A 12,711-nucleotide genomic window follows, 5' to 3' on the forward strand; every position below is an offset into this window, starting at 1 on the left:
ATATTTATTTCTTGTAAATAGATATCCAACATAAACATATTTTGTATGCAATTTTTAAAGAAAAAAATCATGCTTTTATTTTATGGAAACCACTTCATTTATATTTTCATCATGTTAAGAGACAGATTCTCTTTCTTAAAAGGTTTTGGAGTCAAATGAAGAATCTGGCTTTCTTGTTCTCAGTATAGTTATTTCAGGCCATTTCTTCATTTCCAGAGGAAAAGAAGTACTGGTAACTATTGACATGTTAACTTTTATATATTTTTGTTTCTTCAACATATCCTCTCTGATAGGTATAATGTTTTTCATTAAAGGAATATTAAAACAGTCTCCCCTAATAAGTGAATTAAGTCAGCATAGTTCCTAGGCACTGATAGCACTTATGTGAATAGAACTTATATGAATAGAATTTATACACAAACAATAATCCAAAAACCAGTCAACAAAATATTGCACAATTGTTCATCCAGTGATGAGGTAGAATTTATTTCAAAGTTCTGTCATAATTCTGTAACAAAATTTCACAAACAGTGGGTGGCCAAACAGTAAAGATGCTGAGCTTGTTGACTGGAAGGTTGGCAGTTTGAGACCTAATTACTCTGTGATGGAGTAAGATTCCGTTACTTCCCTCAGTTCCTTCCAACTTAGCAGTTTGAAAGCATGTATTCTAAATGCAAGTAGATAAATAGGTATCACTTCGGTGGGAAGTAACAATGTTCTGTGCACCTTCAGTGCATAATCATGCCAACCACATAATCACGGAAACATCTTCAGACAATGCTGGCTCTTTGGATGTAAATCAGAGATAAGCACCACCCCCTAGAGTCAAACAAAACTCACAGGGGAAAACTTTAACTTTAGCTTTAAAAGGAGAGAAAAATGAGGAGGAAAAGGAAGAGAAGTACCTTATCAAGGTTTACTAAGTTTAACAATCTATACCTGAGTATTTTCGCTTTATCTAGTTAAGCATTACCTTTAACACAAATTCATTATATTTGAATAGTATTACAAAAAAGATGAAATTAGTAAACCAAATGATAAATATAAACCATTTTAAAAATCTAGCCTGTAAATATATTATTACCTATCTGTTCTGTATCCTAAACTAAGATGCTTTGTAATTCAAGACCAGACAGGGACAACTCAACGAAGATAGTTATAAAACAAATATTTATTCCAGGAATACTTGGCAGAACTCACAGTTCTGTAGTTTCATCTGGATGCTGTACATTTGTCCATTTTTGTAGGTAAAATCAGTATTTTATCATATTCACTTTAGCCTGGTTATAGACGATGTCCATGCGTGCGGCATGGTTGGTTTCGTACAAAGACAAACACGAGCTGGCACATAGCCAGGATATCCTGTGATGAACTTAGTAACCCCTCCCACTGACTTGTTAACTTAGGATTCACTGAACAGCTAAAACTACATTACCCATAAGCCATCTCTTAAGGAGATAGTGCTTAACCCTTTAAATGCCAAACATTCTAACATGCAGTTCTCATCTAACTGGCTGGTCCAGAACACTGTCACCAATTCCCTGAAACTAAGCATGAAAATTGACTTTATAATAAAAACCATTGATATACAAGGCAATTGCCAAAGTTTTATTATTCAAGCAGAGTCATTATGCCTCTGTGAATATGAACTTTCATTAAAATGTTTTGAAGCGTATAGTTTTCAGTGTAAGGAATAGAAAATTGAAATAGCCTTGTGAAATAGGCAACTTGTCCATTGTCATCATCATTACCATCATCATCTTCAGCCCTTTTTGAAAAATTATAAATAATAATAAAATATATTAAAATTGTGGCACATAATTTTTGGTTTATGATAGAAAATATCATTTCATTATAATGTATTTCTTTTTTTAAAGTTTATTATTAATTTTCCTAAATTTATTACTAAATTATATATTCATAATTCCAAGGATTGCAGCAATATTATTTAATATTATTTACTTAAATTATTCCTGAGTTTCAGAGCTTCCTTATCTGTGTATAAATTTTGCAATTTATTGCAGGAAGGATTTTCATTAATTGGTGCTTCTCAGTGGTTAAAGGTAGTACGAAAAGCAGATTGCATGTTAGTTGGTTCAAAATTAAAGGTACGTTTATTCATATGTCAATATTTTACTTAAAAAAAATTTCATTTATATTTTTCATTGAATTATTCTTCTGAAAGTTGGTCTGGTTATTCTTTCCCTCCTCATTCTATTATTAGACTTGTATTCATATACTAAAATTAGTCAAGGAATATGTATGATTTAAGTACCTTAAAATTCTGAACAAGATTCTTGTATCATTGTATTGTACAGTAATAGCAAAGTTGCAATGTAGGTTTGGAGCAGAATAAGGATGCCTGGTGAGGAAAACTTCTGTAAAAGCTTGAGATGTCCATACTATGCAGGTATATTTGGATGTACTAGAGCAGCAGTTCTCAACCTGTGGGTTGGGACCCCATTTGGGGTCGAATGACCATTTCACAGGGGTCGCCAAACAACGCAGTCTGCCATTTTTCCCCCTTTTCCTTAGCTGTGCTACTCCCTTTTATTCTATTGGCTTTTGAAAGCCAATAGAATAAACTCTCTTGAATAGAGTCTAATTCTATTGGCTTTCAAAAGCCAATAGGAATTGTCCAGGCTGTCTCTGCCCTGCTGAGCCCGCCAAAAGTCCCATTCTGCAAACGGTGCTGCAAGTTGTCTGCAGTGAAGGCGAGCTATCTGGAAGTTTCCACCCCTCCCTGCTGAGCAACTACTAAAAATGTAAGGCCAGGGGTGGGAGGTGGGAGGCCGGCAGGCGCAGGGAGGGTTGCTGGCATGCGTGGGGCCTGGTGGGTGCCTTACCTCGCTTGGGCTGGGTCACCTGGTGGCCCAGCCAGTGGTCAGCCTGCTCCGTCTCTGCCACTTGCCAGCTACGCCTCAGCCGGCGCAGGGGGTGGCACCATGCATGTGCAGTGCTCGCGGGCAGGGAAAGTCCTCAACTTACGACCGGTTGGGTAGTCTTCAACTTACGACTGGTTGGGTAGTCCTCGACTTATGACCGGTTGGGGGTCACAGCATTAAAAAGGTTGAGAACCACTGTACTAGAGCTTTTCTTTTTGTTTGTGTAGTTTGCTACCTTTGGATGTAAAACCTATACTTTCATACAGATAGTCCTCAGTTAAGAATTCTAATTTGCACTAGCACCTCCACAAATAGGCAAAGGGATCATTAAGTGGTAAATCTCATGACATGACTATGCTTTCCAACTGGAAAGAAACAAGATTACTTAATTTCACATCTTCAGCTTTTGTTTGCCTTCTAAAAAAGCTCTGCGACCATTTGAAATGCTTGGGTTTCTGCTTACTGCTTTGTACATATGGAAAGCAGTACATTTTTGCTTTTGATATGTAGAACAAACAGTTTACTTTCTTGCAATCTCTTTCCAATCTCTCTGCTCTAGGGCAGATTGTAAAAGGGTGAGGCAAAAGAGAGATTACAGAAATTGCTTGCCTTCCCCCCCCATCCCACTCCACAAGTGAAAAAATTGGAGAAGAGGTTTCAAAAGAGTACTGTAACTGTTTGCATAGCATAGCTCCCAGCCCCAGCTGTTGGTGCAGCCATATTGCTTTTGATGACTAAACAGCTTACTTTCTTGCAATCCCTTCCTGTTCAATCCTTCTGCTCTCCAAGAAGGGAGGAGAAAAAGAAACAGGTCAGGCATAGAACAATGTGTACTGACTATAATGGCATGACCGAGGAATGTTGTGAACATCATAAATGGTTATAAATTGGCCCTAAAGTTATTTTTTTCAGTACCACCATAACTTTAAATGTTCATTTAATGAATGGTGGGTAAGACTAATGTTCAGGCTTTGAAATTTGAAGTTTCCAGTTGCTCAATGTTTCCCAAAGACCACTGTGAAGTTTATTCGGAACAGAATCTAAAAGAAGGTAACATTGTATTTAAGAGATCAGGGCATACCAAAGTGAATTTTTTATTTTCTAGTTGTAATGTAATATATAGTATATAATGTAATATATAGTATTACACACACACATATATAGTTATCAGCTTACACTGCAATGAATGATCTTTGGATAACAGCAAAGAAATCCGTGAAACATTGTTGTCTGGATTTTTGAAGTTCAAATCTGATAGCCTTACCTCTTAGGCATTATAGATCAATGATTTTGGATGCTCACAAAATTGAAATTAATTAATATGGTGAGAATATTCAACCTTGGCATAATTCTTTCCCAATTATGGACTGCTTAGTTGTCCTACATTCTATTTTCCATGTTTTTGGTCATTATAAAAATTCTTCTGTACATAAATGAATCATATTTTTAATAGTTGTCTTTAGTTTGATGCAGTGAATACAATAAAAAGCTTTTATGTAATTAATTACTTTTTAAAAATTCCCTTGCTTTTCTTTTAAATACTAGGATTTTTTTTCCAGTGGGCACTATCTTTTCTGAATCCTATTTATACCCTTTGCAACATTTGCATATTTAGCGTTCCATTTATTAAGTCTGGCTTGCAAAATCCTGAGCATTAATGAGTATGTGAAATAATTTCAACAGTTTTGTAATTGAAATAATTAGCAGTGTTAACACTTAGCACTGTTCTTTGGTTATATTGGAATATCTTTTCTTTTCAATTTTCTTGGCCTTTGGTATGTTTTTTATATCCACTTATAAAGTATAAAAAAACTCTCTAATTACATCATCTTGTAAGATTTAAATTTATCTGACATATGTCATCAATTCCTAAAGCATTGTCATTAGTAGTATTTTCAAGAGCCCATTTAACTTCACTCTTCAGACTGTCAGACACATAGTTCATTGATTCATTCTTTGGTTTTGCAATCTTTTTGTATAGTTCTTCCATATAATCATACAATTTCTTTTTATATCTTCATTCTTCACTATATCTTTGTTTTCTTTGCATTCTATCATTCCTTTTTTATATTCGAGTTTTCTTTGATTTTCATAATATCCTTATTGCATCATCCTGCAATAATATCCTTATCTGTCTTCCCATTTTATGATTCTCCTCGGTTTTGTTGTGTCAATTATTTATTCTGTCTTGTTATTCTTGTCATTCTCCCAGTTGAGGGTTTAATTAAGCAAAGTTTCCTCTATTTTCATGCTTTTAGATACTCTTCAGTTATTTTCAGTATATTAGCAAACATTTTGCTTTCTTGTGCTTTGGGACACTTTTTTAAAGAGTATCATCTTTAATTATATCATGAATGCGATCCCAAATTCTTCAGTTATCCTACTATTAAAACTATTATTTATCTTTACCACATAATCATGTAGAATATTTGTATTTTTGTGTTCTGATTATTTTGCGTCATTTTGTCAGGTCCATCATGCAGGTTTCCTGCTGTTCTGTTGGAAAGGAAGGGAGGTTTCTGGCATTCCTTGCATGCTTTCGCTTTTCCTGTAACCGCTTGGGAATCAGGGAGGGAGATTGTTTTTGGAGAAGAAACAGACTCCTTCCAAGGCTTTTGTGCCCTGAGAGTGATTTGCTATCTACTCAGTACCTCAGTTTTCTCATAACATAGCATCATATTGGCTGCCAGTGGACTGATGGGGAGGGGGGTGTTAGGTTTGGGGAAAATGAAAGAATTGCTTTGCACTTTGAGTGGGACCTACGGATTCTGCCTGACTTCTCTGCATCCACTATCTCTCACTAAAAGTTCTTTTGATCAACCTTAATGGAGTCAAGACTTTTATTTTCCTGAGGGATCTGCTGGGACAGGTCCTTACAAATTTGTTTTAAGATGTAATTTTACAAGGCCAGATTTTCCCACAATTCTAGATGCTATGTTAGTTTCATTTTTAACATTCTGTCTTCTGTTCTTAGCTTCGTGCCTTTTTTTAGTGTTCGGGGGGAGGAGTTGTATGGACCAGATTTTTGTAATATATATATAGGTCATCATGAGATGCACAGTGACATCTCATGAAGATGGAGATATATGTTTGAACAAAATGCTACCTTAGCTATAATATTAAAATGTAATAAAAGCAGTAGTGATGCATTATGAATAAAATCAAGGAATTACCAAATCAACAAGAAAACATTAAAAAGATAATATCTAAAAAGTGAACTATTGATTAGAAATGCAAATAGTTTTTTAGATCACATAGAAAAGGTTAGTTAAATAAAGCTGAAATATATAATAGTCATTAATTTAACAAATGTTTAAGTACTAATATGCAGCAATAATGAAATTTAGTTTTTATTTTCAACTTAGAGCAAACATCGTATGTTTCGTATACAATTTACTGGAGACTCCCAAACTGAGGCAGAAGAGCATTGCCATAACTGTATGCAGAAACTAGCTGAGTATATTCCAGTTCAAGTGACAGATGCAATAAGGCAGGAATTACACCAAAGCCACTGTCTGCTTCTCACTGATGAAAGTCAGATGAAAGATACAGAACAAAATGTCCCATTACAAGATACTGTAAGCTGGTGAATGTACTCTATGTAGAAGTGACTGGGCAAAGAAATGAAAAAAATATGTGCTGCAATGTTGACACAGTCTAATAGTTTATTATGAAAACAGCAAAATTATTTAACCAAAATGTTTTGTTTTGAAATTATTTGTTCTCAGCCAGTCTAGGAATGAACAGATTTCTTGAATGCATTTAAAAATTATATTATATTTCATGTACAGTAGATACATGTGGATGTGTACACACACACACACACACACACACACACACACACAATTTTATAGCATGAGGTCCAAATTTCAATGAATGCCAACCTATATAATGTGTTCATTGAAAACTTTTGATAAAATTCTCTATAGTTTCTTTTAAATTCCAAGTATATTTCTTTTGCTGTTGTTATATTATGGAATACAACTATTACCTCTTATTTTATTTACTAGAATATATACATTTTCTAGAAAAGAAAATAAAGTAGAAATATTCCAATTGTTTAATGGCCTATGGTAGCATTTTGTATCTTTTATGAATTTATTTTGAACCCTTTCTAGGTTACAAATATATCTCCAACACATGGAACAATGTCTATAGGAGAGCTAGCCCAGGTATTCCTAATATTTATCTAGTAGAAATAAAAGGCTAATTTGTTACTGTAGAAAAGTATAACTTTTTAGAAACCAAAGGTTTCTTACTTTTAAGGTATTTCATATTTGTAACAGAAAATATTTAAAGGTGGAACCAAAATTTGTAAATGAAAATCCACAAAGAAATGGCCCTTGTTATTTATAGAGGTTCAGTTCCAGCCAATTAATAATGGTTAATAAAATGGTGGGTAATGAGATATTTTAACACATACTTTTAAAAATCCATCCTCCATTTTGTGCAGGCCTCATAGCCTTCAGATATTGAGACAGAATCTCTGCAGCATCACTCAGACAGCCTGGAGTGAAGATATAAAGCTGGGTATCATCAGCATGTAACATACTCACTCCATACCATTGGATGTCCTTACCCAGTGGCTTTATATAGATTTAAATAGAAGGGAAAAGATTCCTGAACCCTGAGGCACCACATGAAGGAGAAGCCACTGGCTGAATAGTTCCTTTCATTAACACCAAATGGAACTCAGAAGGAAGGAAGGAAGGAAGGAAGGAAGGAAGGAAGGAAGGAAGGAAGGAAGGAAGGAAGGAAGGAAGGAAGGAAGGAGAACCAGCTCAATATGATGCTGCGCACACCCAACTCCCAGAGCCAGTTCAGAAAGATACTATTATTGATGGTTTTGAAAGCTACCACAAGGTCAAGAACCAAGTAAGAATGGATGAATCACCTCCATTCTGCTTCTGCTATGAGTGCAATTAATACCTTTTCAGTCCCATATCCAGGCCCAAACCTGGACTAAAAGGGTTCCAGATAATTTGGTTCTTCCAAGGTCCTCTGAACAAGCAAAACACACTTTCTACAGTTGGAAACTGGATGAATATTGTCCAGAATGGTAAATTAAATATCAAGACAAAGAAACCTTACTGGGATTGAACACATTAGAAATTCTTACTAATAAAAACAAGTAAATTTAGCTACAATTTACTCCATGTTGATTAAATAAAATCGGCAAAATATATTTTATTTTAAATTGTTAGGAATGTTAAAAGAAAATTGACTATTCTGTTCTCTTTGGCAGTGTATGCTGATACCAGATGATCAACTTCCTCTTGCATATCAAAAATCCACATGGAATGCTGAAGATTTAAGCAGCTTTATTCGCTTGTGCTTATTGGATCAACACTTCCCAGCATTTGTGGAAGAAGTAGAGAAACAGCTAAAAAAAATTATAGATGGCTAAAAAGCAAAATATTTAAAATGTAATTGTTAAAAAATCAACCATAGTATTGCTGTCAGTTTCTACTTCTTAGTTCTTTAATTTGCCTTAAGATTTGAATATGTATTTATCCTATCTCTTATAAGCCAAAGGGCAATATTATGCTCTGTTTTCAGTTTTAATATATATATTTGTGTCCAAGGTGCACCAAATTATTTTATATAAAATTAATATATTAATAATAAAACTATATTTCACGAATTATATATGATTAGTCATTCCATTTGTGATATGTCTGTGTGTGTGTATCGAACAATGTGCAACAGCAACTCTTTATATTTTTCTAATAATTAATTCAATTCTACCATTATAATGGATTTTAAGTACTTCATGAAATGTGTTTGGAATTGTTCAGTATAAGATTTATATTAAAAATACTTCCTCTGAAAACAGGTGCATTAATTTTCCCATCTGTATTAGTTTGAAAAATTTGAATGTTTAAAATGTGTTAAGTTAGCAACTAAAGATAGTTTGAAACATCTTAAACTGTTGACTGAAGAATATATAAAAACTCAGAGTAACAAATCCAGTTTTGTCAGTTACCTTCCCCCCCAAAAAATTCTAATTTCTCCATTGTCAATTGAATTTAATGAAACCTTATGTTTATTTGTTGTAAATTAGAATACAGTTGACAGTTAAATGTCCCATTTAGAGTCATTACAGGAAAATAAATAACTGAGTACAAAGGATAGAAAAATGATCAATAGCAGGCAAGAAATATTGCATGGGTTGCAAAACCAGTTTTCATCCCATACAAAAGAATGACAAAGGCAGCCAGAAATAGCTACTTTACCTTAGCCCTGTTTTGATGTAAATGATGGAATCTTCCAAGTCATGAGTTACAGCCTTTCCCACTTAATCATTCTAGTGGCCTTAGTAAAGATTTGGTCTTTGTGCTTAGAGTATGATTGTCTGCAGTGGTAAGTCAGAATTGCATGTGATCATTTCCATGTGAGCCACAATATATATACAATTGAGTGAGGCTTTTCACTGCAGACACTTACATGGTAAATAAGGATATATTCATTTATATAATTGACAGACAGTTGCTAATTGGTTATATTGGATACAACATGCAATAAATGTTTTCTATTGAAGACGTCTCTGGCAATAGGACACAATAACTTCTTATCTGTGGGAAAAATAGTTCTCCTGGTTCTCAACACAAAATGTGACAAATAATGGAGAAACAAATAATCATAAGAAATTCCTCTTTCACAATTTGCATTGCAATTCCCATCTAAAACTAATGAAAAATGCAAATTGGCACTATTTTTTTAATTTGTAACAGTTTAAAATTGCTACCGAATAAATGGTTCTTTGCAATATTCTGTTGTATAGGCTTACAACCAAAATTGTAATATACAGCAAGATAACAACACAATCTTACAAATGTACAGTTAACTGAAATTAATTTTATAAATTAATAATCTTTTTATAAAATAAAAGAATGTTTCATAGACCAGAGCTCACCTGACAACTGCAGATTGAGTTTTTTTCTCCTCACTGGTAATTGCAACCAAGTCCCCCATATAAAAATAGAGGCTTCCATAACAAAGCATGAGTTTTAGACCTCTCATTGTAGAAGTGCAGGCAATTAATATTTCTCCAAGGTGACTAGAAAGACTCAGGGGCCAAGCTACAAAGTTATCCTATGAAACACACATCTATAATTGTGATTTTGCTCCATTTTTTTTAGCAAAGTCATATTTTTATAAAAATTTTAGTTTGTTTCCTTTACATTTTTCAAAAGCCATACGTTATACATTTCCAGGACATATTTTCACTGTTCCTTTAAGGGCAGCTTAAGGTTAAATTAAGTCTAAGAAAAACCTGTCCATGGTATCATGGCACCTCTTTGATAATTGGCGTTCCCATCCATTCCTATCATTTCAACTTTTTGTTCTTAGAATCTTTATTCAATCAACTATTTTACGCCTCATGTTATCTCCCCCCCCCCCCCCGGCAGCAGTTATGGAGAATACAACTTTGAAATTTCATAAGGAAAGCCTTTGTTGTGTTGTTTTTAAGAAAAAAATGAATTGGTAGTTCAGTTTAGTTCACAGATTCATCACTGAAATGACAGCTGACTAAAGGTCTGCATTTCAGTCCTTTACTCAAATAACAAATGATTGCAGGTTGAACATCAAGATAGAAATTGTGCAGCATGGACTTGAGGTGGAGGGGGAATTTCTGGCACTCTGCACATTAGCCAATGAACTTCTGGGTTTGCCTTGAACAAAATATAGTAAAATGTACTACACAAACCAGATGGCCAGACTTGAGGAATATAAGCACAAAAATACTTCTCTGAAAGCAGAACAAGAGCATGTTTCTAGAAAATGTATTCCTGGTAGCTGGGTAGAGTTGAGAATAGGTCAATATCGTTCCTTCCTGCCCTCAAAAAATAGTTGCTGACCTATTTTGGAGATGGGGACCTCAGTCTGAACAAAGTGGGAATTTAACTTGATACTTAGCAGGTCTCTCAAATCATTTGAGTCTCACCCAATAGAAGGAAACATTCCTCTATTTCCCACCTTAATAAATAATTTAAATATGTTTAAATTGTCAAACATATTCTTTAATTATTTGATCATTGATTTGTTACAATCTTTTTCTGAAAAAGAATATTGTACCCTTTATAAGAAACAGAAAATACTGCAAATAGAAGATATTCTGGTAAGGAATTTCTGTAAATAGAATTGAACTCCTTTCAAATTTGAAAAAAGCTATATTATACTTTGTTCTGCCAATTTGTGATATATATATATATTGCATCTCCAGAAACACACTGTATAATATTTCAATCTCCTGAATACTGCATTAATAACTATTTGTTTTATGATGTAAACAATTATCTTTCTTAAAATTAAAGTCCTTGTTTGCATCCTAATTCCAGTTTTCTGATCAAAAATATATTAGAAGGCATTATATAATGATTATGCTGATCTTTAAGGCTGTAGTTAAAATATAATACTTATGAGAGCATTATCGCTAAAGGTTCATTGTCAATTTAAGATACTATTGCAAATTTAATTACTATATTCTCACTATCCACTATCTTTTTATCAACATTATATATAGTATATATTGTATATAGTATGTATTGTATATAGTATGTATATGTTTAGGTGTGTGTCATGTATGTGTTCACTGAGAGTGGGCAACTAAATTTCATTTTTTATGTGTGTCATTGTGCCCACAGTAAAAAAATGACAATAAATCTTGTCTTGTCTTGTCTCGTCTCATCTTATCTTACATTTTTCAACCATTTTTCCATCACTTTTTTAGCTCAACTTTTATCAATAGCTCAACTTTAGGAGTCTCTGGGAAGTATCTATTATATTTATAAGTAATAAATTATTGTTGAAAAAAAGCAAATATGAAAGTGAGAATTTGTATTTCAGGAGAAACAAAAGTTGGATATAATGGGAATAGGGTACTTAAGAACTGTGTGCAATATAAAGAAGATATATAGTACAGTTAAAAATGAATGACTAGTTAAAAGAAATATTTTGAGATAGTCTGTTCATATAGAAAGGTTGAATAAGAATTAAAATAAAAGACAACTATATGAAAGACTAAGACAATTACTATATAGAGTTGATCAAATCTACAAGAATAGAAGTAAAAAGTCTAAAGAATAAAAGGCAATGAATGAATCCTTTCATGAATGTGGAAACCCAAAATAGTTTCCAAGAAAGCAGGGAAACCTATAATGAATTATAATGGTAAACTATTTTAACAATGCTTCCTTTTCTTTCTGTTATATGAGGTCTTTTAAATCTAAAACATTTATCACTCTTTTTCTATTTATGTAACACTGCTTTCTCCAAAAACAGGTAACATGTTGGGTACATACTTAGGGTAGCTATTAATGATGGAGACAAAAAGGATAAGGAGTTATAATTGAAATATTACCCTATATGGTACATTGATTAATTTAGAGTAAATGAGTTCTATAGATTCAATTTGGTTTGGAATTAAAGCATCAGGCTAGAAACCAGGAAACAGTGAGTTCTAATATCATTTTAGGCACAAATCAGCTGTGCCAGTCATAATCAGCTGTAGGAAGAAGGCAATGGCAAACCACTTCCAAAAATCTTGCCAGGAAAACTGCTGGGACTGGTCCAGATGGTCACCAGGAGTCAATGCTGGCTCAAAGGAATTAAATAAGTAAATGAGGTTGTTGTTGTTAATTGCGAAGTCGTGTCCAACCCATCGCGACCCCATGGACAGCGTTCCTCCAGGTCTTCCTGTCCTCTACCATCTTCTGGAGTCCATTTAAATTCACACCTACTGCTTCAGTGACTCCATCCAGCCATCTCATTCTCTGTCGTCCCCTTCTTCTATTGCCCTCAATCTTTCCCAGCATTAGGCTCT

At 33.8% G+C, this 12,711-nt stretch overlaps 1 protein-coding gene across 4 annotated transcripts in view; it reads left to right on the top strand.

Annotated features, from left to right (window-relative positions):
- Positions 1-8,518, top strand: part of REC114 (REC114 meiotic recombination protein) — a 12,926-nt gene extending 4,408 nt beyond the window's left edge. For 3 of the 4 annotated variants that reach the window (XM_039320208.1, XM_039320209.1, XM_039320210.1), the window contains 5 exons: positions 143-232; positions 2,025-2,108; positions 6,251-6,463; positions 7,004-7,057; positions 8,131-8,518. In XM_039320208.1, coding sequence (XP_039176142.1) covers positions 143-232; positions 2,025-2,108; positions 6,251-6,463; positions 7,004-7,057; positions 8,131-8,292 — 603 coding nt within the window. In that variant the 3' untranslated portion in view covers positions 8,293-8,518. The remainder of the gene's footprint in view (positions 1-142; positions 233-2,024; positions 2,109-6,250; positions 6,464-7,003; positions 7,058-8,130) is intronic. The other variant, XM_039320212.1, reaches the window with a different exon arrangement.
- The last annotated feature ends 4,193 nt before the right edge of the window (positions 8,519-12,711 follow it).

The sequence above is a fragment of the Crotalus tigris genome, unplaced genomic scaffold (assembly GCF_016545835.1).
Source record: "Crotalus tigris isolate CLP2741 ecotype Arizona unplaced genomic scaffold, ASM1654583v1 scf7180000023625.2024221, whole genome shotgun sequence".
NCBI classification, from domain to species: Eukaryota; Metazoa; Chordata; class Lepidosauria; order Squamata; family Viperidae; genus Crotalus; species Crotalus tigris.